We start from the raw sequence: 24,128 nt of genomic DNA, 5'->3' as shown, positions 1-24,128 counted from the left end.
TTGAGTGGACTTTAACTTTTCATGCATAATTTTTTTTGTCTTTATATACCTTTACTAAAAGTTTTATTTACAATGTACAGAATAGCTGAATAAAAACATGATTCGATTACAGCTCTCTGAGAAAGGGTCTAGATTTCAAGGCTATCGTTTGGATCCAAAATATTGAACTACTAGGGAGGGGTATCGTTTGGATCCAAAATATTGAACTACTGGGGGAGGGGTAGGATGCTTTTTAACGAAAATCGCTAAAACAACAGGACAATGGATACCACCAATACCTAAAGAATTGTAGATTTGTAAACAAATGCCTAGAGTTGAAGCGAATTTGCAATGGAAATTACAGTTTCTATGTCTAGAGTCAAAGAAATGATAGCTTTTTGTTCGGGACAATTAATTTTTTTGTGTTCTATACAACGATTTTTTTTTTCAGTTTTTTGCGTTTATGTCTCTGCAGCTAAAAATACGAGTAAGCGTACAAAATTCGCTTTGTAAATCCTTTATGTCAACATTATCTTAAACAAATTCTTGACAATTTTTCAAATATTGTTGTTTATATATGGATTCAAAAGAGCAATTTCAAAAGACTATTCATCTTGATAATGTTTCAATCGAGATACCAAAATCATTTATTAACAGAGATGGAAGTGATAACAATGGATAAATTAATAGGGCCTCAGGATTAGATAAATCAGCCAAAGATTTTTCGAATATAAATAGGAAATACCTGAAAAAGATTGGGCTATGGCATTTACCCCCTGTAGCGAGGAAAGCAAAACCACAATGGCTATACAGTTAGCTTGCAAACAACATGTTTAGGACTCTGGTATATTAGGACGGTAGTCATTCTTGAGTTTATATTCCCGGTTATGTTAGCTTTAATGAGCTAGGAGCTTAGTAAACCAAAGTTTACCAGATTTCTTGGAGAAATAACTAATAAACACATACTGTATAAGGTCGGCGATACAATTTTAATATTTGACTATGCACAAAATTACAAAAGTCAAGGCGATATAAAAGAATTGAACTAAGTAAGCTAGGATGGTATGGAAGCGAGTTGTAAATGTTCTTGATATAAAGAGGTACATGTTCTTGTAAATACCGTCTCAAAACAACGGGTTTTAATATTGTCTGGACGACTCGTGTACTCGTATATCCCTACGTGATGTCCAAAAGTACCTCAGTTAGCCATCACTTTGTCCACAAGTTTTTCATATTCGATGGTACCGTGGTTGTCTTGTAGTGCTACAATGGCATCCGCCTGGTCGGGAGTCAGAGTGTCACCGAGACTTGTGAGTAAGTTACGGAGTTGTGCTGAACTCATCGTGCCATCGCTGTTATTGTCAAACGCTCGCAGTCCCTCGATAAACTCCTCCATTCCTCCTTGAGGTTTTTTACTGTACGACACGTAGAGGGAGAGGAAGGAATCAAAGCTCACTGGTTTTGTACCGAGCTCTTTCTCGGTCTTCTTGATGTCATCGATCTGTGGATTCAGCCCAACTGCACGTAGAACATCGATTACAATATCCGCATCGATATATCCCTTGCCAGTCTTGTCAAAGAGCGAGAATGCATCCTTAAGCTCTCCAATTTGCTCGTCGTTGAGATCAACCATGGTTGTATTGTGCGTCTAGGAGTTTAATTGCTATTGAGTAACCTGGTAGTTTGCTAGTAGTAGGAAGGTAGGTCGGGTTGAGTATTTGCATTACAATGAGACTCAACATCACTCGACACTCCGACCCGGAGGACCTGGGGACGACAGCTCTGGCGGACACTGCACAGATTTCTCAGTTGGTATCTGGCTATCGCGGCAATCGTATCTTTTAGAAGATAAAGAAAACGCTTGCGATCAAATAGCTCGAGTGATAATAGGACTGGAAGTGTAGAAGTGGTGTACCATTGAACAGAATACGTGACGAGAGACTGGTTTTCTTTCCAGCACCGTATGGCATCGATCAGTCGGAGGTTCAAGCACCGTTTATCGCTGTAACTGATAGCCCTTGAAAACAAAGCCGTTGTCGCACCAGTTTGCAAGTTCACGGAAGCGGGGCCGAGGGATTCGAGGTCAAGCGGAACCGGAAATGCACTGCTCAATGCTCATTACTCCATGACGTAACCATCCCCGTGCCAAGCAGATTTCCACCCTCCCCCCCCGCCACTACCCCCTTCCCCCCCCGCCACTACCCCTTCCCCTTCCACAGATTTCCAAAGCCAGGCTATGATGCATAAGTGGCAAAAACCTGCTCACAAATGGAGGTCTATGGCTCAACGATTGAGGAAGGGGCTTAGCCGCGTTCGTTTATCTAGGAGAGGGTTTACGTTAGCCTCCTCCGCAGGAGTCTCTGAACATTAAAAACCAAGACTCGGGATTCCTGTGGTCGACAAATTAATCACCACAGTAATCCCGAGCGCCTGTGTTTCTTTTCTGCTGCTATCTGGGCAAAGCGATGCCTGCGGAGGAGGCTAGGTTTACGTCACGTATGTGAAATTATTTTGCAAGCTTTTTTTCTCAAACACTTTATCCATACATAAACAACAGCTAAAATGGCCTCACCTACAATGGCCTTAGAGCATTCTCATCTGATGTACTACAAATGGGTGTTTAGACGCACGCGAATATGAAGAAAAAGGGCGTATACAGTACATGCCTCTCTTTATAGTAAAGCCTCAAAGCTTTATCTAAATCAAAGACCCTCCCTTCAATAAATACAGTCCTATAATAGCGTCCTTGCCTGTCTCATTCATTCTTGGCCCGGTTATCATTTTCTGGTAAAAGTAAGGGTAAAATTTATACCATCCTCAACTGAAATTATGGCCCTAAATCCTGGATCTCTAACTGCAGTCCTATGTATCGTCCATGCATACGTCATACATTCTTGGCTCGGCAAACATCTTCTGGTGAAAGTAATGGTAAAATTTCAGTAATTCCATTATTCCATTCTTTTTCTGAATTGTGGCCTGAAATCCTTAGATCACTTATTTCAGTCCTAAAATAGCAATGTCATACATTCTTGGCCCTGTAAACATCTTCTGGTGAAAGTAATGGTACAATTTTCAGCAGTTCCTTTATTCCATCATCAATGGAAATTGTGGCCTTAAATCCTAGATTTCGAATTTTGTTATATGAAACTTCATAGTTCCTTTTATCCTTGTCTTCTCCATTCTCCGTGTTCGTGATAGTACAATCAGGAACCAATTCTTCTATCAACTTTGCAACTTGTGCTTTAGACATGTTCATGCGATCGTCACCAACATTAAAAGCTTCTCCTTTCATCCCATCAAAATTTTCCAGCGCAAAGGCAAAAGCCCTTGCAGCATCCCTGACGTGTAGGAAAGTGCGTCTGAAATTCCCCTGGTATAGATCAAAGTGCTTCACGGTGATTGCCTTGTGGGTGAGGTCATTCACCAGAAGATCCAGTCGAAGCCTGGGGGAGATCCCAAACACTGTGGCTAAGCGCAGTGCCACGCCCTCTTTCTGCAGCACCATCTCCTCACCATTAGCCTTAGTCTTGCCGTACAGCGTGAGAGGACTAATGGGGGTGTTCTCAGTGCACAGACCATCCTCAATGGCACCATAGCAGGACCCGGTAGATGCGTAGACCAGGGGCTGTCCAGGAAGTAAAGCATCAACCACATTCCTGGTTCCTTGCTCGTTCACCTCTGTTGCTTTCTGGGGATCCTTCTCACATGCCGGATACCCCACAATGGACGCTAAGTGAATGACAGCGTCGCACTCAGAAATGCACTGACTTAGATGCCTAACATCCAGGATATCGCCATTGATTATTTGTAACCGTGGGTTACTAGCACAAGGGTATAAGGAACTTATCCCCCAAAGAAAGCGGTCATATACTGTGACCTTGTAACCCTGGTCTAATAGGATTGGGACCAGGGATGATCCAAGGTAGCCTGCCCCACCTGTGACCAATACATGTGGGTATTTTATTGGTCCCATATTGGTTGTTGTTGTGCCATTGGTAGAGATGTGGTTTTCTTTTACCTTGGTGGAATTACCATTAAGATAAGAGAGCCCGTTGGCTGTTTGTTCCTGACTGCAGATCTAGAATTCAAACAAACCAAGCATTAATGTCATGTGTTGAAGTAGAGATTTGGCTCAAAAAACAGTGGAGAACGGAATCAAATAACGGCTAGGGGGGTATCTCATGGGGTCTCTGTGAGACAGTAGTACGTGCCCACAGGGTCTCTGTGAGGCAATAGTACGTGCCAACATCGATAAGGACTAGCAGTGGCAGGATCAAAAGGAAATACTGCAAGCAGGGGGGTGCGTTCGTCCCCCCACAACGGCCAAAGGTCCACTTTCGGTTCTCAATAGACGTGCTATTATTTGCAGACAAAACTCACTCTGGTATGTATCCAAATCCGACATTAACCCCCCCCTGGAGATACTGCAAAGCCCCCCCCCCCCCGAAAAATATAGGTCCACTTTTTTTATTTCCCCCCCCCCCCCCCCAGAAAAATGCTGGGTACGGGCCCGGCAAGGCTAAAAAAGTGTTTTTTATCTGGCCTACACACTTTGCAGGTGTTATCGCCACTTGGAAGTGGGAGGCAAAGGCGACTTAGAAGACTTCCCCACAGCCTAGACATTTCGTCGGAAATTCATACATTTCCTTCCTTTATATACATCACTGCTATTTTAACAAATTAACATAACCACGCGATACCGACGTTTGGTGGGAATAAAAAAGTCACGTGTCACAAGCTAACCTTTTATTTATGTTATGTAATAAAATACGTAAAAATGAAAAATAAAATATTTAGATTATATATCTTCTCGTCGATCATGGACTCTAAATAAACAAATTTTGCTATTTATCTATTTCTTGTAGCAAACTATACCAGAGCTAGATCCTTTCGAAAAGCTATTATGCAATACAGAAGCATACGCTTCAGTTTAAACAAAAAAATATATTCAACTTTAACATAATTACAAAAATAATAAACTATGAAACGACAGCTCTATGTCACTTTCGGAAAACGGTGAAATATGGTACTTAGCAACTTATTTTTTGGTGGACAAAAAAACACTCATCATTGATCGTGAACAATGATCTCTATCTACTGGAATACTAGCGGGAATTGTATTGAACGGAAAAGCAATAGCAATTTTGGACCCATAGGAAGGGATTGTAAATTGCCATAATTCTCAGAGGAATTAACGTGAGTTGAATTCCGCAGGTAATGTCACTATAGAGTCACTAATAGCGGCCGGGTATCCAGTGGCAAAATTCCGGGATTCAAAGGAATTTCTCTTCAAAATTTATCTACAAAACCCCAAAAATAAAACGTTACGGCTGAGTTACCACAGCCTACATATCTGTCTAGTAAAAAAAAAACTAGTAGAAAAAAACACCTTGAATTGAAATCGAAAATAAAGAGACAGGTTTGCTTACATTACAACTCATTCTCGACTCTTCAAGTGAATATTTTAAGGTAAACTTAACCATGAAATAAGAGTTAAGCGAGATATTGAGTATATGGTTCTTAAAAGCGACAATCAATTCATTTTAAACGACTGGAGTAAGCGAACTTGTCGGCTGAATTTCGCTAGCTGTGTAAATAAATACACAAAGCGCTATTAATACTGAAACCGGCTGTGGAATAAATCTTACCGTGTTTTGGACGAGATTGTTATTGTCAAAAGATGGTTGGTCAGGCATTTCTAATTCACGGCGTACAGTTCTTTCCTTGATTTGAATAACGAAGTAAATAGCGAAGGCAGCGCGTAGGAGTGCAAGTACGTGTCGCTTCGTCTGATCAGCGCCACTTTTTTTGGAACACATGCGTACTCTCGACCACGTGGGGCACAGTCGCTCAGTTATGTCATGCTCTAGTCTTACGTAATAAATCTGGGACTAAAATAAAAACAATGATCAACTTAAAAGTAAAAACTAAAAAAACTGTACCATTTTTAAATGTTTGAGAATGAAACTTGTCTTATAAAGCTATCTGGCGGTAGGTTTTCGCAGAAATGTCCACGGGCACCCTGTGCTTTCCTAGTGTATTACAACAAGCGGTGGTATCCCGCAGGTTTTAGATCAGAAATAGTAATTGTTTTTTCGGCGTATTTAACTGTTTAATTTTTCTATGCACCAACCACATCAAAGACAAAGCCGCAGCTTAAAAAGGAAATTGCATAATATCCGACAGTTTCCTCAATTATATGCCCTGTCTATTTTAGCAGTGATCTGGCGCGTAGTGTGAATGAATGTTGCGTGACCGATATAGAACGGCTGCGCGGGACTACTAAAATATACAAGCTATAAAGAATTATGGAACAAGACTAAACACATGTGTAGCATTCTTATTGTCTAAGCCGTGCATCCTCAAAGAAACTTTCAATAGACACACTGCTTTTAGAGAGTGTTTATCCAGTACGCCGAGGGGGGAGTGAAGATTTTTACTCAAGACACCTTTCCCCACTTTCATTGTAAACATTTTTTTCGTTCCCCTCCCCCTTTCAGAACCCCCAATTTTTTCAGAACCGTCCCCCTTACTTTAGAGTCTGACATCTCTCATTCACAACTTTCGGTGTCTCGGCCTTCATAATTTTTTTTGCATGACAAATCGTGTAAAATGGTGCAGGGTTGGGTTGCAGGGTTTTTTTCCCTCAATCAGTTGCTTGCAGGATTGTTTTTTTTTCACCCCCCCCCCCCCCCTTCAAAAGTCACATGGTCCGCCCTTCGGACGCCTGTAAAAGAACATACATTTGTATATATCCTATTTTGTTAAGAGTATTATTTTTTATATAAAGGGACAATGCCCAACGTATAAAACATAATATTGTATGTATATCGTTTTTTTTTTAAATTTGCATGTTTCGAAGTTTATTTCCATTTGTGTCTGTTAAAATAAACTGTAAAAGAACATACATTTGGATATATCCTATTTTGTTAAGAGTATTTTTCTTTATATAAAGGGACAATGCCCAACGTATAAAACATAATATTGTATGTATATCGTTTTTTTTTTAAATTTGCATGTTTCGAAGTTTATTTCCATTTGTGTCTGTTAAAATAAACTGTAAAAGAACATACATTTGGATATATCCTATTTTGTTGAGAGTATTTTTCTTTATATAAAGGGACAATGCCCAACGTATAAAACATAATATTGTATGTATATCGTTTTTTTTTTTAAATTTGCATGTTCCCAAGTTTATTTCCATTTGTGTCTGTTAAAATAAACTGTAAAAGAACATACATTTGTATATATCCTATTTTGTTAAGAATATTTTTCTTTACATAAAGGGACAATGCACCAACGTATAAAACATAATATTGCATGTATATCGTTTTTTTAAATTTGCATGTTCCGAAGTTTATTTCTATTTGTGTCTGTTAAAATAAACTGTAAAAGAACATACATTTGGATATATCCTATTTTGTTAAGAGTATTTTTCTTTATATAAAGGGACAATGCCCAACGTATAAAACATAATATTGTATGTATATCGTTTTTTTAAATTTGCATGTTCCGAAGTTTATTTCCATTTGTGTCTGTTAAAATAAACTGTAAAAGAACATACATTTGTATATATCCTATTTTGTTAAGAGTATTTTTCTTTATATAAAGGGACAATGCCCAACGTATAAAACATAATATTGTATGTATATCGTTTTTTTTAAATTTGCATGTTCTGAAGTTTATTTCCATTTGTGTCTGTTAAAATAAACTGTAAAAGAACATACATTTGTATATATCCTATTTTGTTAAGAATATTTTTCTTTTCATAAAGGGACAATGCCCAACGTATAAAACATAATATTGCATGTATATCGTTTTTTTAAATTTGCATGTTCCGAAGTTTATTTCTATTTGTGTCTGTTAAAATAAACTGTAAAAGAACATACATTTGTATATATCCTATTTTGTTAAGAATATTTTTCTTTACATAAAGGGACAATGCCCAACGTATAAAACACAATATTGTATGTATATCGTTTTTTTTAAATTTGCATGTTCCGAAGTTTATTTCTATTTGTGTCTGTTAAAATAAACTGTATCGAGCGGTAAATCCAACTGTACACAGTTGGAAGTATCTATGTTATGTTTTATAAAGACAAAAGTATTAACTATTGTGGGAGCCTTGGTGGCGCAGTTGGCAGACCGCCGCTCTGTAGTGCCTTTGCCTCTCACCACAGGTTTCCCGGTCGCTCTGTAGCGCCTGTGCTTCTCACCACAGGTTTCCCGGTCGCTCTGTAGTGCCTGTGCCTCTCACCACAGGTTTCCCGGTCGCTCTGTAGTGCCTGTGCTTCTCACCACAGAATTCCCGGTCGCTCTGTAGTGCCTGTGCTTCTCACCACAGGTTTCCCGGTCGCTCTGTAGTGCCTTTGCCTCTCACCACAGGTTTCCCGGTCGCTCTGTAGCGCCTGTGCCTCTCACCACAGGTTTCCCGGTCGCTCTGTAGTGCCTGTGCCTCTCACCACAGGTTTCCCGGTCGCTCTGTAGCGCCTGTGCCTCTCACCACAGGTTTCCCGGTCGCTCTGTAGCGCCTGTGCCTCTCACCACAGGTTTCCCGGTCGCTCTGTAGTGCCTGTGCCTCTCACCACAGGTTTCCCGGTCGCTCTGTAGCGCCTGTGCTTCTCACCACAGGTTTCCCGGTCGCTCTGTAGCGCCTGTGCCTCTCACCACAGGTTTCCCGGTCGCTCTGTAGTGCCTGTGCCTCTTACCATAGGTTTCCCGGTCGCTCTGTAGTGCCTGTGCTTCTCACCACAGGTTTCCCGGTCGCTCTGTAGCGCCTGTGCCTCTCACCACAGGTTTCCCGGTCGCTCTGTAGCGCCTGTGCCTCTCACCACAGGTTTCCCGGTCGCTCTGTAGCGCCTGTGCTTCTCACCACAGGTTTCCCGGTCGCTCTGTAGCGCCTGTGCTTCTCACCACAGGTTTCCCGGTCGCTCTGTAGTGCCTGTGCTTCTCATCACAGGTTTCCCGGTCGCTCTGTAGCGCCTGTGCCTCTCACCACAGGTTTCCCGGTCGCTCTGTAGCGCCTGTGCCTCTCACCACAGGTTTCCCGGTCGCTCTGTAGTGCCTGTGCCTCTCACCACAGGTTTCCCGGTCGCTCTGTAGTGCCTGTGCCTCTCACCACAGGTTTCCCGGTCGCTCTGTAGTGCCTGTGCTTCTCACCACAGAATTCCCGGTCGCTCTGTAGTGCCTGTGCTTCTCACCACAGGTTTCCCGGTCGCTCTGTAGTGCCTTTGCCTCTCACCACAGGTTTCCCGGTCGCTCTGTAGCGCCTTTGCCTCTCACCACAGGTTTCCCGGTCGCTCTGTAGTGCCTGTGCTTCTCACCACAGGTTTCCCGGTCGCTCTGTAGCGCCTGTGCCTCTCACCACAGGTTGCCCGGTCGCTCTGTAGTGCCTTTGCCTCTCACCACTGGGTTACGGGTTCGATTCCCGGTTCCGACGTGAGTAGAGTTAGTTGGTCTCGCCTTTCCTCTCCCCTCTTTTAAATACCTTCCCTCCCCCTTGGTGTATTTAATGAACACTCCCTTTCAAATTTTAAATATTATACCTCTTTTCCAACCTTATTTTGAAAAATCGATCTAGGATATGGTGACCCAGTGTTATAAGAACCAATCACAATACTGGAAATCAACTATAAAATCCTAATTCCTTTATTTAATATTTATTTTATATTTTTCTGAAAAAAAAAAATACAGAAAAATATTGTGGCAAATAATTTGTTTTAATTTATATTTTTTTATAGCTGTGATTTCCAGTATTGTGATTGGTTTTACTATTGTAATACTTGGCCACCATACTAGGGATTTCAGGTAGTTTTTTTCTTATTTCATTGTCAGAAATCAGAATTCTCTTTTCTAATAGGAGCGTAGAGGAAGAAGGCCGCCCCTCCCCTTTTTGACCGCAAGCGTCCTTTTCTCATCGAATGGCATGGGCGACTTTTGCCCAAGACTGCACACAGCCCGACAGCAAATACTGGCTAAGCCTGACGCACTCGGACCTTTTGAATCATGTTTAGTGGACATTTGACCAGACTCGTGCCCAGTCGTTATTTGCTGTTGCGCGGACATCGTCAAGCGAAGACATTCTTATAAAAAAAGAGTGTACACCATGGCACGAAGGGAATTGAGTGATTAAATTTTCCCGCAACCAAGGATGATTAAGAATCTTGTAAAGTTAAATAAATAAATAACTAGATTGGCCAATGATTCTACCATGTTGTTATCCTATGACTGCTATGAAGATCTTGAAAACGGGCTAAAGGGTCTACTTCTCTTTTTATTTGATTACCCTGGCTACTAGAAGCTCCGAGCTTCGCGGCGACATTTTTCGCCGCGAAGCGTGGAGCCTCTGGTACCCAGGGTAGTATTTTATTGGTACAGCAGAAAGCCTCTAGCGTTACAGTAACCGTGGAGTTATGAGGTCGCATTCCAATAACGTCAGGGTATGTTTGTCTATCTTTAGACGTCTTTATTATAACATTAACTGTACAAAACCATGTACCGTAAAAGGTCTAGCCCCTATCCATATCTTCCCCTATCCATATCTTTCACCCTATCCAATAAGCCTCTCTCAAGAGCCATTTCCCCCAATTATCCTCCACTGTCTATCGAGATATTATAAGCGCTCTTTCTTTATTGAGACTCACTTAAAAGCCCTTTCTCTATTTTAAGACACCCTTCCTCTCTATTAACACATAATGAGCCCTCTATATATTAAGACACCCTCCTCTCCAATTAAGCATGATAAAAAAATGTAGCATGTTTCTAAGAGTGTCAGTGGCTAATGCTTTGCATAAAATGGGGGTAAGTAAATATATAAAGCAATATCAGGGGAAATTGGTTTCGGTCCAAGGATCTGAATTATCGAATGTGGGTTCGCCTAGCCTTTGATACAGGTGAAGAGCATTTCATCCTTGGGACCCAGGACGTCCTGGGTCCCCGAGGATGAGAGCATTTCTAACAGTAAGGTCTCCTCGTGTATCTCCTCAAAAACACTGGTATCAGTAGAACACAAAATAATCTTTAGATAATAATTAAGATAATATGAAATACCAAGAAAATTGTTTTAGTGAGGGAAGGGACAAACTTCAGGGTGTGAAATTCCAAGAAATTTGTCTTATTCAGGGAAGGGACAAATGTCAGGGTTATGAAATTCCAAGAAATTTGTCTAAGTGAGGGAAGGGACAAACTTCAGGGGTGTGAAATTTCAAAGAAATTTGTTTTAGGAAGGGAAGGGGAAAATGCAGGATTATGAGATTCTTCAGGGTTATGGAATTCTTCTTTTGTTTAGGAGATCAGGAGAGAAAGGACGAACTATTGGGGTATGAAATTCCAATATACTTTTAAAAGGTAAGAAAGGGACACACTATTGGTCTGTCTATTCCAGGGGTTCCTTTACTCACAAGAATATGAAATTCCGATAAATTTGTCTCAGGGAGGAGAGGGGACTAAGGGGGTACGAGATTCCAATAAATGTTTGTAAAGGAGGAAAAGAACAAACTACAGGGGCATAAAAATCGAAGAAATTTTTCTTAGGTAAGGAAGGGACAAACTAAAAGGGTATAATATTCCAAGAACAGTTCTTGTTAGAGGGACAAACTACTTTGTTGGAGAGTAGCATTTCGTAACTTTTAGGTAAAGGGGTGAGGCAAAATGCTGCAGGAATGAGGATAACCATTACTGGCATGTTACAAACATGGACTGATAGAAGCACATTACCTTAGCTACCATGCTATCTTGAGTCTGACCTGTTGGAGAACAGACAACAAACTGATGATCCACCTTTTATGAAGTGGGTGATTCAGGCAGCACTCCTCTCTCAGTGAAGGAGACACACTCAAACAAAGGGAAAGCTGCTGAAGGGCAACTGTAAGCTAGGAGATGCCTTGGGAAGATGCCAAACAGGTGAACTTTGCTAGAACTTTTATAGGAACAGCCAATGTTTTTTTTGCAGAGGGAGAGGGGTAGGTGAGGGCATTTGTAAAAATCAGGGGGAGGCAGGGTGGGATCATCTAATGCACACACCCCGTCTATGGGTCTAGAGTCCCATGTGAAATAAAGGGGTCATTTCTGCTCCAAAATTGGATGAAAAATCTCAATACAATGGTGCCTGTAATTTTATTCATTCATTGATTTGGTTGAGATTAGCGACTTATTGACCTTGATAATTTTTTCATAAGAATGACTGGAATGTTTTAGTAATCAACAAAATTAATCTTTCATTGTATTTACAAAGTGGTGTCTCTAGAACAGTACCTCTCAAGTTGTATTGTCCGGCAGCTTGCTGACCTTCACCGGTAATTAAAAGGAATACAAGTTAGCAAATGTAGTAAATATAGGAGATATGAATAGAAGAATAACATGTTAGTTAATCCAACTTGTATTAATGTTGCTTTGTTTCCGTTTTGGGTACTTAAAATTCTCATCATTTTTAAAAAGTATAACTTTCCGTTAGTTATTTCTTCATTCCGTTTACTTGTTTCTGTTAAATATAGTACTTTTTGCTGTACCGGGGATTGAACCTTATCTTGATCCAAGAAGATTTTATTGGCTACTTGAAAAGGACTTTATGAATTATGAAACATGCAAGTCGGGTCACTAGAATGGAGGGCTATTTCTAGCCAACTTTTTTGATAAAAAGTGAAAAGAAGGTGATATATCCATATTAAGCAGTCATCCTTCTGACTGGAAAACATGGAAAACATGACTGCTTAACAGAAGTACTGTATCCCCTTTTTCAGGTAAGGGATTTTTGGTAAGAAAGCAAGGCCTTGGTAGGCTGGGCAAAGTTAGAGTACACTACAGGCAGCCAACTACTAAAGCATTTCTTTGCCATGCCCAATTCAATTAGAGAGCGTTTTTACATCCTTATTGGCTACATATTATCTGCTGGGAAAAAAGCAAATACTGCAATAACAGGAGAGTGTATTATTACCCTCTCTACGTGTGATTCAAAATCAACACATCAGTAACATCAAGTCTTCGGCGTTCGATCCTGTGGGAACAAACAAACTTTATCCAGTCACATAGCACTGTAAGGATATAACGGCATTACACAAATACATGATATGAGCCTCAAGAGATTTATTGACAAACAGGGCATTAAATCAAAAAGTCACAGGGTTATAGCTACTAAAAAGGTACATATTGTGTGTATACTTTATATACATATGATGCCTCAAACACCAAACACTGTTAATTCCAACAAGCTCTAGTATCCAGTGTGAGATTAATAATGAACATCTCTCTAAATGCACAGAGGAATGTTCTCTGGTTTAGGTAACTCTTTTGTGCTGTCGTATAATCTATGAAAAAATGCACATAGGTTTGTCTTCCTGGTCGTCAATCAACAGCTTTCATTTTCTAAATGGTCTAGTAGAGCCTAAGAGTGAGCTTGTGAAGGCCTGTCATATTCTAAAACATTAGTGCCTTTTTTTTACCCATATGAGTTAGCTAATGCTCTGTCTTACAATATACTGTAGGGTGTTTGGCTTTTGGTGTTTGTGGATAGGAGTAAAACAAAAGTATAAATTTTAAACAATTAGGAACACATGTCACCTTAAAGATGTATATCTCTAAGACTAAATATAGATACAAGCAAGCATGCATGTAATACGTCTCCTTTACCTGCACAGATCCAAGTTCCAGTGCAATGAGTGACAATTGTCTACAGTATCTACCATAGTCTGGTGTACCTAACAATAACCTTTACCATTGTTTCAATGTCTGAGGCCAAACTTGCTCACTGGGTTAAACAATAGGATACTAGCCATCATTTAGTTAGTCTTTTCTATAGAGTGGAACCAATTATTTTATATTTTCTTGTGCAACTTTGGGCGACTTCTGGTGACTTTATGAACCTGGGACGGTTTAATGTAAAAGATGGAAGAATTCGAAAATTAGTCTTTGGAATTGTCCATTATAGAGATGCTGTTTGTAAAACGTGGTCCATTACATGGAGGCTACAAACACTGACCATGGATTCATTCCGAACCCAAAGAAAAGATAAACTCAAGAGTATGTTGCTACTGTATATTGGAAAGATGCCTGAACAACAGCAAATATCCAGAGTTACTTGAGGAAGAGCAAATTGCATTTTGAGCATGTAACTGTAACTAACTGGTGTAACTAACTAACTGGTGTATCTAAAGAAGTTCAAAGTTATTGTCCAGTGATACCTCAGATCTTCTCTGTGAAGAATAGATAGGTGAGCGCTTGGTTAAGGAACAGTCAGATCTCTGTGATGAAGGAAGGAGTGAGTGCTTGGTTAAGAGACAGTCAAATCTTCTCTGTTATGAAAGGATGAGTGAGTGCTTGGTTCAGTGATAGTCTCTTGGAGGGGTCCAACATCAGGATCTTGTCAAGAAGATCCTTCAGCTGGTTGACTTTTCGTTTATGCTCATCGTTCAGTTTGTGGTATCCAAACAGGGATTCCATTACATCTTTGTTTGGATTAATGGCACTCAAAACTGTTGTCTTCTCCTATAAAAAAAAAGGAGAAAGACTTACAACTCCATCAAAGACAGCCATCATCAAATCTTTCTCCTTGCATTCAATGGCTGTCAGGTGCTTAAAGTATGTGATTTTAGGCACATCCCTAAAACAGGAAAACGACACCACACACATACAGTACAGTTAATCAATTTTCTTGGCTTGACAAATCTTGCAAAATGCAGATTACAGTTTACAGAGAGTAACTGTACAGTCTTACACAGTGTAGTTACAATATTATTATTTAATTAATCTGACCTCCCTCAACAATATTTTCAATGGATTTTCCTTGATATTGTTAAATTGAGGACCTCTTTGCAACAATACCTCAATTTTTCCTGAGGCACATTGTAAAATTCAGGTGACACTGTACATGATTTGCATGGCATATTGGCTTTGAAGTATACATACCCGCTGTGTTATTTTGTCTACTTCATAGTAAAGGAAGTTACAGCTGTCGTCAAAATGCCTCTCTTTCAGCAACCCACGCCGTATCATCTTGTTTGGCATCTTACCCTTGTAATCCATCATCAGTTTAAGCATCTCGTTATTGGACTTTCCTGGGAACATGATCTTGCCTGTGTGCAGCTCATAGATGGTGCAGCCAACAGACCAAAGGTCAATGGGATAGTCATATTTGGAGCCAATTACTATAAGGCAATGATAAGTGTCAGCAAAAGACAATTAATACTACTGTGTGTGTTGCCGTGTCTCTTCCTCTCCCCAAGCTCCCCTCTCTTCTAAGATACATAAATAATAGAACATAACACTTTTCCAAATTATTGTTTCTTATTTTTTCTCATCATCAGTACTATGTACTTTCGCAAAAATGTAAATCACTACTTATTTGATGAAATAAGCTTGATTGATTAATTGATTGTTGCAAATACTATAATGCCGTTTGGTTGCTAACATTGGACTCTGCATGCCACATTCATTTTAGTTGTCACAGTGTCCTATGAAAATACATAACAACATTGATAGCAGTTTTTAAGAAGTACTTAGGGAGCTGATAAGGTATGGAGTGATGTAACAACCCGTTGCTTCCCTCCCCTTAAGGGAAACGAGTAAGTGATTGAGGGCTAGTAGAATCTACTAACAAGATATGGGGTGATGTCACAAACCCCCAACCCCTAAGGAAACTGATTAAGGGATTAGGTGCTTACTTACTCATTTCGGGAGCCCTGTAGAATCTACTGACAAGATATGGGGTGATGTCACAACCCCCCTACAACAACCCCTAAGGGAACTGATTAAGGGATTAGGTGCTTACTTATTTCGGGAGCCCTGTAGAATCTACTAACAAGATATGGGGTGATGTCACAACCCCCCTACCCCTACCCCTAAGGGAACTGATAAAGGGATTAGGTGCTTCCTTACTTATTTCGGGAGCCCTGTAGAATCTACTAACAAGATATGGGGTGATGTCACAACCCCCCTACCCCTAAGGGAACTGATAAAGGGATTAGGTGCTTCCTTACTTATTTCGGGAGCCCTGTAGAATCTACTGACAAGATATGGGGTGATGTCACAATCTGTTGCTAGTGATGCAGATCCAAAATCACAAAGTTTGACCATCAGTTTGGAGTCATTCACCTGAAACAGAACACCAAGTTCAGCATGTATACATAATTCCCCTGCATCAGGGAGGCATTTCTGTGGTCCAAATGCACACTTGGAGATGAGCAAGTCAGGGAGCATTGAAGAGAGGTGGCACGATTGACAACCATTCCAGTGCTGGCCAACAAAACGTTTTTGTTGATTTTGAATATTAGAAGCCAGTAGGCGATTTACTGTAGGTAATGGAAAATGGAGGTGGCTTTGTAGTCAGGGATGAGGTGGGGGTAGACCAGATATTGATAACCTTTTCGAAGATTATAATTTCTAATGCTATTGGGTATATAATATAGATAAGTGAACTACCGTGGTCGAACATAAAAACCAAATTATCAAAAGGATATAGCGGACCTAACTTTAGCGTTTCCAAGATGATAAAATACACTGTCAATTTTGAGTCTTATGAGAGAAAGACACTGTTTAAAGATAGAGAAATATCTAATATATAATGTTCTACAAAAACAATCATTTTATTGCTGGTATACTATTGTTAGTGAACATATATGGACGCCTGTAGAGTGGCAGAATATTGAGCCATTAAACATCAGCAACAGTTATCAGGTGAGAACTACTGTACTTTCAAAAGAGAACTCACCAAGATGTTATCAGGCTTGATGTCAGCATGGAGAATTCCCGTTCTTTTCATCAGCTTTAGAGCCAGGAACAACTGTTGACTGTAGGATCTGACTGCCTTGATGTGAAGTCCAACATTTTGCCCATACTTACGCAAAACCTCTCTCAAGTTCATGCTAAAAACATTGGAAGCAAGAGAACTCAGGCACTGACACTTTCAAGAAATGATTTAAAGACAAGATTTATGAAGCTTTTAAAAAGAAACAAGAGCTTTGGTTTTTTGAAAACTTGGTGCTGTAAGTTAAGGTTTTTTCACAATTCCTTTTTCCCAGTTTATAGATAACTCAACAGCATTTGAAGTGACCAGCACTAGGCCGTTACTGTAAGTGCAACAATTCAAAGCCTGCAATTTTTCCTTTTTTATACAGGAACAATTATGTACACTGGTATCAATGCGGGTACTAAGATATTGAAATACAGTGGAACCTGGATTTTACAATATGCCTCGATTTGTAGTCTGTCTAAGACCGTACAGTTACTTTTTGTAAGATTTGTCAAGTAAAAAAATCAATTAACTTTACTCTAGGTGTGTGGTGTGTTGAGTTTTTCTCTCAGAATCAATAAAAATATACTGTATTGAGGTCAAAATTATGCTCAGGGGAACAGATTTGTATCATAAAATCGAGAATATCATTGTATCCAATATCGTTAGATCGAGGTAATGTCTTAAACGTTTATCTCTGCCTGGAGAAAAGAACGCCATCATAAAATGGAGGTTATTGTAAAATTGAGTATCGTAAAATCCAGGTTCCACAGTGGATAATACATAAAATTACTAGAAAAAGCATTTAAAATATACAAAAAGTGCTGTTTTTTTTTTTTTTTTTTTTTTTTTGCAAAGGGCTTGGAAAATTTAATTGCAGGTGAAAGATCCTTTAACAGTTTTAATCCAGGGAAAGCATGGAGGAAGGAAGGATCTACATTAAGGTTTTGCACATCAAAGGTGGTTCTTGAACCCTCTATTTGTTGACTAACAAATGGGGGTTACAGGAAGAGAGGGAGCCCAGTGGTGTGAATTGTACCACAATTGAAGACCTTGAACAGAAATTCAAAAAACTGGTTTGGACTACTTACTGTAGGGATTCAAATACCAGACACAAATGGTTTTTGTGGAAGAAGTGTCGGTATAGCCGTAGGCAATGATACTTGTCATCTGGATCGGCATCATTCAGCTTCTTTAGAAATTCAAGCTCCTTCAGACCTGTCTTGTGCCTGGGATGGATGGAAAATAATTATGAACATTATAATGGTAATCACTCTGGACCATACAAGACTTTCCGTTTTCTTCATTAAAACTAATTTTTAAAGTTGCGGGTCCTGTGCAGCATACTGTATGATGTAGGCTGTTTACTGTACCAGATAATGGAATATGAGCACCACAACAAGCCACTGGCAGGTCAGCCTTTTTTTCAGATTCTCTCAACTTTTTGACCTTATTACTGCATCTCACGCCTTTTGAACCAGGATGTCTAGCATTGAGCTTTATCACAAAATAAGACGGCAAAATACATCAATTACATGGCGGGCCCCATTCCTTAGGAAACGGCCCATGACAGTATACACCTTTTTCAAATAACGTTGTCAGTGCAAACAGCAAATGGCTATTGTCAAATGGCAGTTTTCATATAAAAAAAATGATATGGAACTCATCAAATTTCTACTAAATGTAGGTAAATGTTGATAATTTCGGTGATTATATTTTTCGTCATCTTTATTCCTAAAAATAATTATACCTATAAGCAGTGATTGGTCTTACAATTGCCATTCGCCATTTGCACTGACAATGTTTATTGAAATAGGTGTATACAGTAGTTGCTAAACTGTAACCTATAATACTGAGAAATGTTTTCGTATATCCTTCAAAAAGCAGTAAAAGCTGAGATGTTTTCATATATCCTTCAAAAAGCAGTAAAAGCTGAGATTCCAAATCTCATTCCCACACAGTATAAGCAGCCTACAGAATATCTTTTAAAATACTATTTTCTGTTTAAAATACTTGTTCCTATGCTCTTTTTGTGGGTGTTTCTAGTGTGCACATTAGATGATTTAAAGCTAAGCCATGCACTATTGACATAAATAAACCAACTACTTCATGTTAATGTTAACTCACATCATTTCATTGTTTCTGATAATCTTAACCACAACCTCCTGACTTCCTCTGGCCTGGTCCCTTGCCCTGACCACATTACTAAATACTCCACTTCCTGAGAAACCATAAACATTGTACCGCTTGTCCAGTAACTCTCCAATGCGTACTCCTGGAATGATCAAACAAAAATGTAACATGAGAATTCTTGGCAAAGGAATAGTCTTACCATATATATATATACAGTAGCTTAAATTATCTGGCCATTCGTTAAAATAATTTAATGGTTGTAATGTAACCAGTTTTAAATTATTACATTCATTTATTTTCAATACAGTATATTTCTAATTTCTCAATAACTATAGATTTAGTTTTGCTAACTATAGATTTTGTTTTGTTGCACACTTTTGGGTACTGCCTCCACCACCAAAATGTTTTCTTCTTCCAAATAATTAAATGATCCCTCTCATATGATGATATCCCTTAGTACAAACATCACAATTCTTAATACTGACCCTAAAAATGTCTTAGTGACAATGTTGTTTTGTTTCTGTTTTCACTGAAACACCCATCATGTTTAAAAAAATTACTTTCTCTGCATTTATTATTTGGTTGTTTGTGAGTTTATAACTGACTACTGTAATGGATATCGTTCTTGCGTAGGATTTTGAATAAAGGAAAATGGAGAACGGCCTCTGGCAGCCACCATTTTGTCATCCTAGCAAATGGGATATTTTTAATTGAATTTGTAAATAAAGTATTAAACTTTGTTTTAGATGGTTATTTTGAGATTTTATCACATTATGTGCATTCAGGTATTAAAGAAAAACAGTAACAAAAGTGTTTCTGACAAAGGAGAAGAAGGGGTAGTGATGGGTATACCTTGAAATTTTGAGGTACCCACGGGGTATGGGTACTTCGAAAGTCTCGCAAAAATATTGCAAAGGCTAGGAATTTTGGAGTAAGTCTTGTTTTTTTTCTTCAAAATTTTAAGGGTCTCTAAGCCTTGTTTCATTATACTGAATTCTGTCTCTAAGTCTCAATTTTTTAAATGTGATCTCAGAGTCTCTGATTTTGTTGAACCCAATGTTTTATGTTGTTATGATGCTAAGGGTTTCTCATCTTTTTCGAGTCTTTAGACTTTCCGCTCTTAACAGAAACTTTAGCTACCGTAGCAAGAATGTATTGTAACTATACTTATTCTTTTTTCAACTGATGTTTATGACATACCTTGAGCAAGTTATCCGGCAACAAGCTAAAAAAAAAGCTTGGGCTCGGATTCCAATATGTGGCAAAAGTTTTGGGCTCCGATTCATAAATCTGGTTCTCAGTGCCTCAGCAAGTCTCAGATTTACCCATCACTAACCCTAGAAGAAATTTAAGAATAATTCACTTACTGTAGTAACCATCCGCATCATCCCAGTTATCAGTTAGGTTAGGGTTTTCTTTGGTTGAGTCGATCTTCATCATTGCATTGGCAGGACTCTGCAACAAGAAAAACAATTAAAATATTACATCACAAAATATGAGGAAGCGTTTCTGAAGCGTTTCTCTGAAAAGATTAAAAGGTTCATGCAACAAGAGCATTCAACTATTCAACTTCAAATCAATAACATCTGGTATCCACTCTCTTTTCAAGTCTTTTGAAGTGCTAATGATCCCTATTTGGCTAACTCAGTATAATAACTGAGACGCTTTTAATGAGATATCATCATTAAGGTACTAGCCCTTATTGTGTGTACCGTATTTCCAGGCATATAATGCGCACATGCATATAATCTGCACCCCAATTTTCAGGGTCTTTTTAAAAAAAAAAAACTGAAAACCTGCATATAATACGCACTATAAATAAAAAACAACAACAAGGAAATACTGTAAGAAACAACCAAAAAAGAAATAGAAGTAACAAGATGAGATAAATGTTCCGATTCACAATTCATTTTATTTATACATAAGTACAGTAAATGCTTCTCTACACCTGTAATTGAAGGTGATAATCACTTTGAGCCTCTAAGGCATAAGCAGCGCATCTTAGCACAACTGTAAAGCTGTTATTCTCATCACTTAACATTTGTATTTTCACATAGAACATCGAAATGCAAGTTTGTGTTCATTCACACCATTTTGGACGAGGTGCAAAGAGACTGGGTTTAGTAAATTCCAACATGGCGGACAACAAGAAAATCGCGATGGAAGTAAAATAATTGCTGTTTTTCTGGCGAGTTTTGGGGCTTATTTTCTTACAAAAAAAAAATGATGAGGAGATTAAAGATGTTCTTTGGTTGGAGTACCTTTTACTTTGTTATTTTTAAGTAATTTTGCCACTGTTTCTCACCTACAATGGGATCGCTGCATTTTCTTATTGATTTCCGCTTTTCATAATACTAAGACAATGGATTCCCCATATTATGTGCACCCCGTTTTTAGAGGTCATTTTGGGTGTAAAAAAGTGTGCATTATACGCCGGGAAATACAGTAATTCACATTGTAAACAACAAAGTGGCTCTGAATGTCACCAATGAACCGCTGACTGTCAAAACAGTTTCACAGTATATTTTTGCCAATATATTTTTTGCAGGCAAAAAATTTAAATATGAAGTAGGCAAGGAAGTCCAATAAAATAGGACTCCCTTACCTTCAATGTCACTTCGAGATGCAATCTTTAACAAATGCTCAATGAGAAACAGGGAAGTTACTTATTTACTTACACTGTAGTGTTCAGAGAACATATCGTCCTTTGCAAACATATCTCCATTTTTAGACGTCTCCTCCTCTCCCTCTTGTTGTTCATTCTCCTTGCCTTCACTCTTGTTCTCTTCATCCTCCTGATCAGCAAAGGCCAAGTCACTCTCCAAATCAGCGGTGGCTCGCTTCTCTACCGTATCACTATCCTCACTATCAGTGCTATTTCCATCAGAGTCTGAGTAATCAGATGCACCTTGGGAGGTCACAGAGGTTGCCGCAGATGGGGGAAGCGAGCCAGGTGTGGCACCAGGAGGGAGGTACTTGCGGACGATGGCCTGGCGCTGGCGACGACGCCTTTCTATAATCTTGTCCACGTCTTCTTCATCTGAGTCCAACTCAAAGTTGACAAGCTCATTGCTAGATAAAGTGAAGACTTTGTTGGACATAACATGGGCTATTGATAGTTGGAACCTCAATTTTGTGATATATTTTATATCTTTTATATCTCACATATTGTAAAACCCAGACTCCACTGTCTGGTGATCAATACAGGAGTTTCAAAAATTCAAAAATATATCAGTTACTTTACAAGTATTGCCTAAAGAAGTGCCTATACTGCAAGGTTGGTTTTAATGCGAAGAATCAAATTACCTGATAATCAATTGTCTATACATGTAGTTTGCAAATGTTTGCAGTTTTTACAAAACTTGTTTGTAATTAATTAAAGTAATTTCTGACAAACTTACTCTGACTCTGATTCACTCTTTCCAGTCTGTCCTTCGGAGAAGCTTCCTTTGTATCTATCAGATGATCGCCTTCTCCTTCGTGATCTTGGTGAGGGGGATCTTCCCCTCCATCTTGGTGAACGATTTCTTAAAGGAGACCTTTGTCGCCTCAGTGAGCTGTCTCTCCTCGAGCGTGAAGGTGGCCGCCGATCATCCCTATCTCTAGCCATATTCCTCTCCCTAGACCTACTCCTCCGCAGAGAAGAATTGTCTTCAGATTTTCTTTCTCTGGATCTGCTTCTTTTTGATGCTTCAACTGGCCTTCTATCTCTTTCTCTAGACATGCTTTGTCTATGAGAAGTTTGCTCCTCAAATTTCCTACTCCTTCTATCCGGGCTTTTGGATTTGCTTCTTCTCCTGTAAGAACTATCAGGTCTTTCCCTGGCACTCTCATCTCTTGAGCTACTGCGCCTTTTTGAAGGTCTATCGGGAGACTTGGAAGGTGCCACCATTGTCTTCTCTCTCAATTTTGAGTCTCGTTCCTTAGATTTTGACCGAGACCTTCTTGATTTATTGTCTCTGTCCCTGGAAGATGGCCTTATTGATTTATCCATTGAGGATTTTCTATCCTTTTCTCTAGAAGATGATCTATGGTGACTTGAAGAATTGCGTCTTTCTCTGGGTGTTGACTTCTCTTGGTCCTTTGACTTGCTCCTTTCTTTGCCATCCTTACTTAACTCCTCTGTAGTGGAAGAAGCAATAGTCTGCAATCTTTTAATTAGATCCAATGACCTCCCAAACTGGTCAACAGCATCGGGGCCATCAGCAGCCGATGAAAGAGCCCCTCTACTAGGAGAAACAGACTTCTCCTTAGAAGCTCTCTTTCGCTCATCAGAGCGGGATCTGCCACGAGGTGAGGGACTTCTATAGGAGGTACCTCTTTCTTGGGATCTACTCCTTCTTGATGATCGCCCCCTGGAAGGTGACTCTGGCTTAGGTTTCTTATCTCTGGACTTTGAGCGAGAGCGATGTTCTCTTTTCCTTGATTCTCTATCTTTAGAAGACCGCCTTTCTGACCATCTACCCTTGTCTGATCTGTCATCTCTTTTGTCTCTTAAGCGCTCTTTTGACCGTCCCCTCCCATCTCTACCATCTGATTTGTCTTGAGTTCGTTCACGTTTTGAGCGGGGTAGATCAACTTTATCTCTATTTGAGGGTCTATTTTCATTTTCCGCATCAAGAGACTTTTCACCACTTTTGTTGGACTTGTCCTTTTCGCGCCTATCTCCACTAGATGATCGTGTCTTTTCGTTATCTCTGTCCGCTGCTAGCTGTTGCTGCAAATAAGCTTTGCGCTTTTCAAGCTCTTCGAGTTCACTTGCAATTCGTGCTTTTTTCTCGCTTGGCTCCGATGCGTCGCCATTTTCTTTGTCTCGTTTCCTTTGCTTGTGTTTATGTTTGTGGCGATGTTTACGCTCTTTGTCGTCTTCGGAGGACTTGTGTTTGTGGTGTTTATGTTTGTGTTTCTTCTTCTTTTTCTTGTGCTCGCGCTTTCGGTCTGATGAACTTTGCTGAGTATTCTTTGTGGAAGCTTCTTCTTCGGAAGATTCACTAAAACATTAAAAATTCATCATAGAAAACAATGAAAATACGCCCAAATAACAAAGTTTTCAAAGGGCAAGAGACCTGTTTACCTATCAGAGCTCTGTTTCTTATTTTCGGCGCTGTTTAAGGTGTTTTCGATGCTTTTGTCGTCTGCCGTAGTGATGGCCGCCATCTTTTCTTGGGCCATGTGATAAAATGTTACGTCACAGCCCAGGCCCCCTCGGCAAACAGCAAAGCACTGTAACTTTATTAGGGGAGGGGTAGGCAGCTGAATTTTCTTTTTCTTTCTTTATACTCAACTTTAAAACATG

The 24,128-nt window shown here is 39.5% G+C and overlaps 3 protein-coding genes across 4 annotated transcripts; all 3 read right to left on the bottom strand.

Annotated features, from left to right (window-relative positions):
- Window positions 1-949: 949 nt before the first annotated feature.
- Window positions 950-2,022, bottom strand: LOC5519547 (myosin-2 essential light chain). The gene has a single exon (XM_001639319.3). The coding sequence runs from the start codon at window positions 1,610-1,612 to the stop codon at window positions 1,178-1,180; it is 435 nt and encodes a 144-aa protein (XP_001639369.1). The 5' UTR covers window positions 1,613-2,022; the 3' UTR covers window positions 950-1,177.
- A 463-nt stretch (window positions 2,023-2,485) lies between these two features.
- On the bottom strand, window positions 2,486-14,243 carry LOC5519481 (CDP-paratose 2-epimerase). Its single transcript, XM_001639318.2, has 6 exons — window positions 14,154-14,243; window positions 12,911-12,970; window positions 12,232-12,264; window positions 11,695-11,723; window positions 5,628-5,870; window positions 2,486-4,057 (listed from the first exon to the last, which is right to left on the bottom strand). The coding sequence occupies exons 4-6, from the start codon at window positions 11,704-11,706 to the stop codon at window positions 2,999-3,001; spliced, it is 1,314 nt and encodes a 437-aa protein (XP_001639368.2). The 5' UTR covers window positions 11,707-11,723; window positions 12,232-12,264; window positions 12,911-12,970; window positions 14,154-14,243; the 3' UTR covers window positions 2,486-2,998.
- Window positions 13,045-24,066, bottom strand: LOC5519546 (serine/threonine-protein kinase PRP4 homolog). 2 transcript variants are annotated; one of them, XM_048720902.1, is made up of 10 exons: window positions 23,907-24,066; window positions 22,234-23,823; window positions 21,511-21,904; window positions 20,200-20,287; window positions 18,827-18,974; window positions 17,791-17,928; window positions 16,679-16,832; window positions 15,948-16,062; window positions 14,878-15,116; window positions 13,045-14,457 (listed from the first exon to the last, which is right to left on the bottom strand). In XM_048720902.1, the coding sequence occupies exons 1-10, from the start codon at window positions 24,002-24,004 to the stop codon at window positions 14,254-14,256; spliced, it is 3,168 nt and encodes a 1,055-aa protein (XP_048576859.1). In that variant the 5' UTR covers window positions 24,005-24,066; the 3' UTR covers window positions 13,045-14,253. The 2 variants fall into 2 exon arrangements, 1 of the variants encoding a protein (XP_048576859.1); XR_007306307.1 differs by lacking the exon at window positions 13,045-14,457 and adding an exon at window positions 15,637-15,876 and having other exon boundaries at window positions 14,889-15,116; window positions 15,928-16,062.
- Window positions 24,067-24,128: the final 62 nt, after the last annotated feature.

The sequence above is a fragment of the Nematostella vectensis genome, chromosome 13 (genome assembly GCF_932526225.1).
Source record: "Nematostella vectensis chromosome 13, jaNemVect1.1, whole genome shotgun sequence".
Classification (NCBI taxonomy): domain Eukaryota; kingdom Metazoa; phylum Cnidaria; class Anthozoa; order Actiniaria; family Edwardsiidae; genus Nematostella; species Nematostella vectensis.
The sequence above is the reverse complement of the archived record's forward strand: the minus strand, read 5'-3'. Positions and strand labels throughout refer to the sequence as shown.

Coding starts and splice junctions, on each gene's coding strand:
- LOC5519547 (XM_001639319.3), bottom strand. CDS start 1,612: ATGGTTGATCTCAACGACGAGCAAATTGGAGAGCTTAAGGATGCATTC.
- LOC5519481 (XM_001639318.2), bottom strand. Junction 4,058..5,627: donor ACAATCTCGTCCAAAACACG/GTAAGATTTATT, acceptor TTTGAATTCTAG/ATCTGCAGTCAGGAACAAAC.
- LOC5519546 (XM_048720902.1), bottom strand. CDS start 24,004: ATGGCCCAAGAAAAGATGGCGGCCATCACTACGGCAGACGACAAAAGC. Junction 23,824..23,906: donor AAGAAACAGAGCTCTGATAG/GTAAACAGGTCT, acceptor TTAATGTTTTAG/TGAATCTTCCGAAGAAGAAG. Junction 20,288..21,510: donor TGTTCTCTGAACACTACAGT/GTAAGTAAATAA, acceptor TTCTTGTTGCAG/AGTCCTGCCAATGCAATGAT.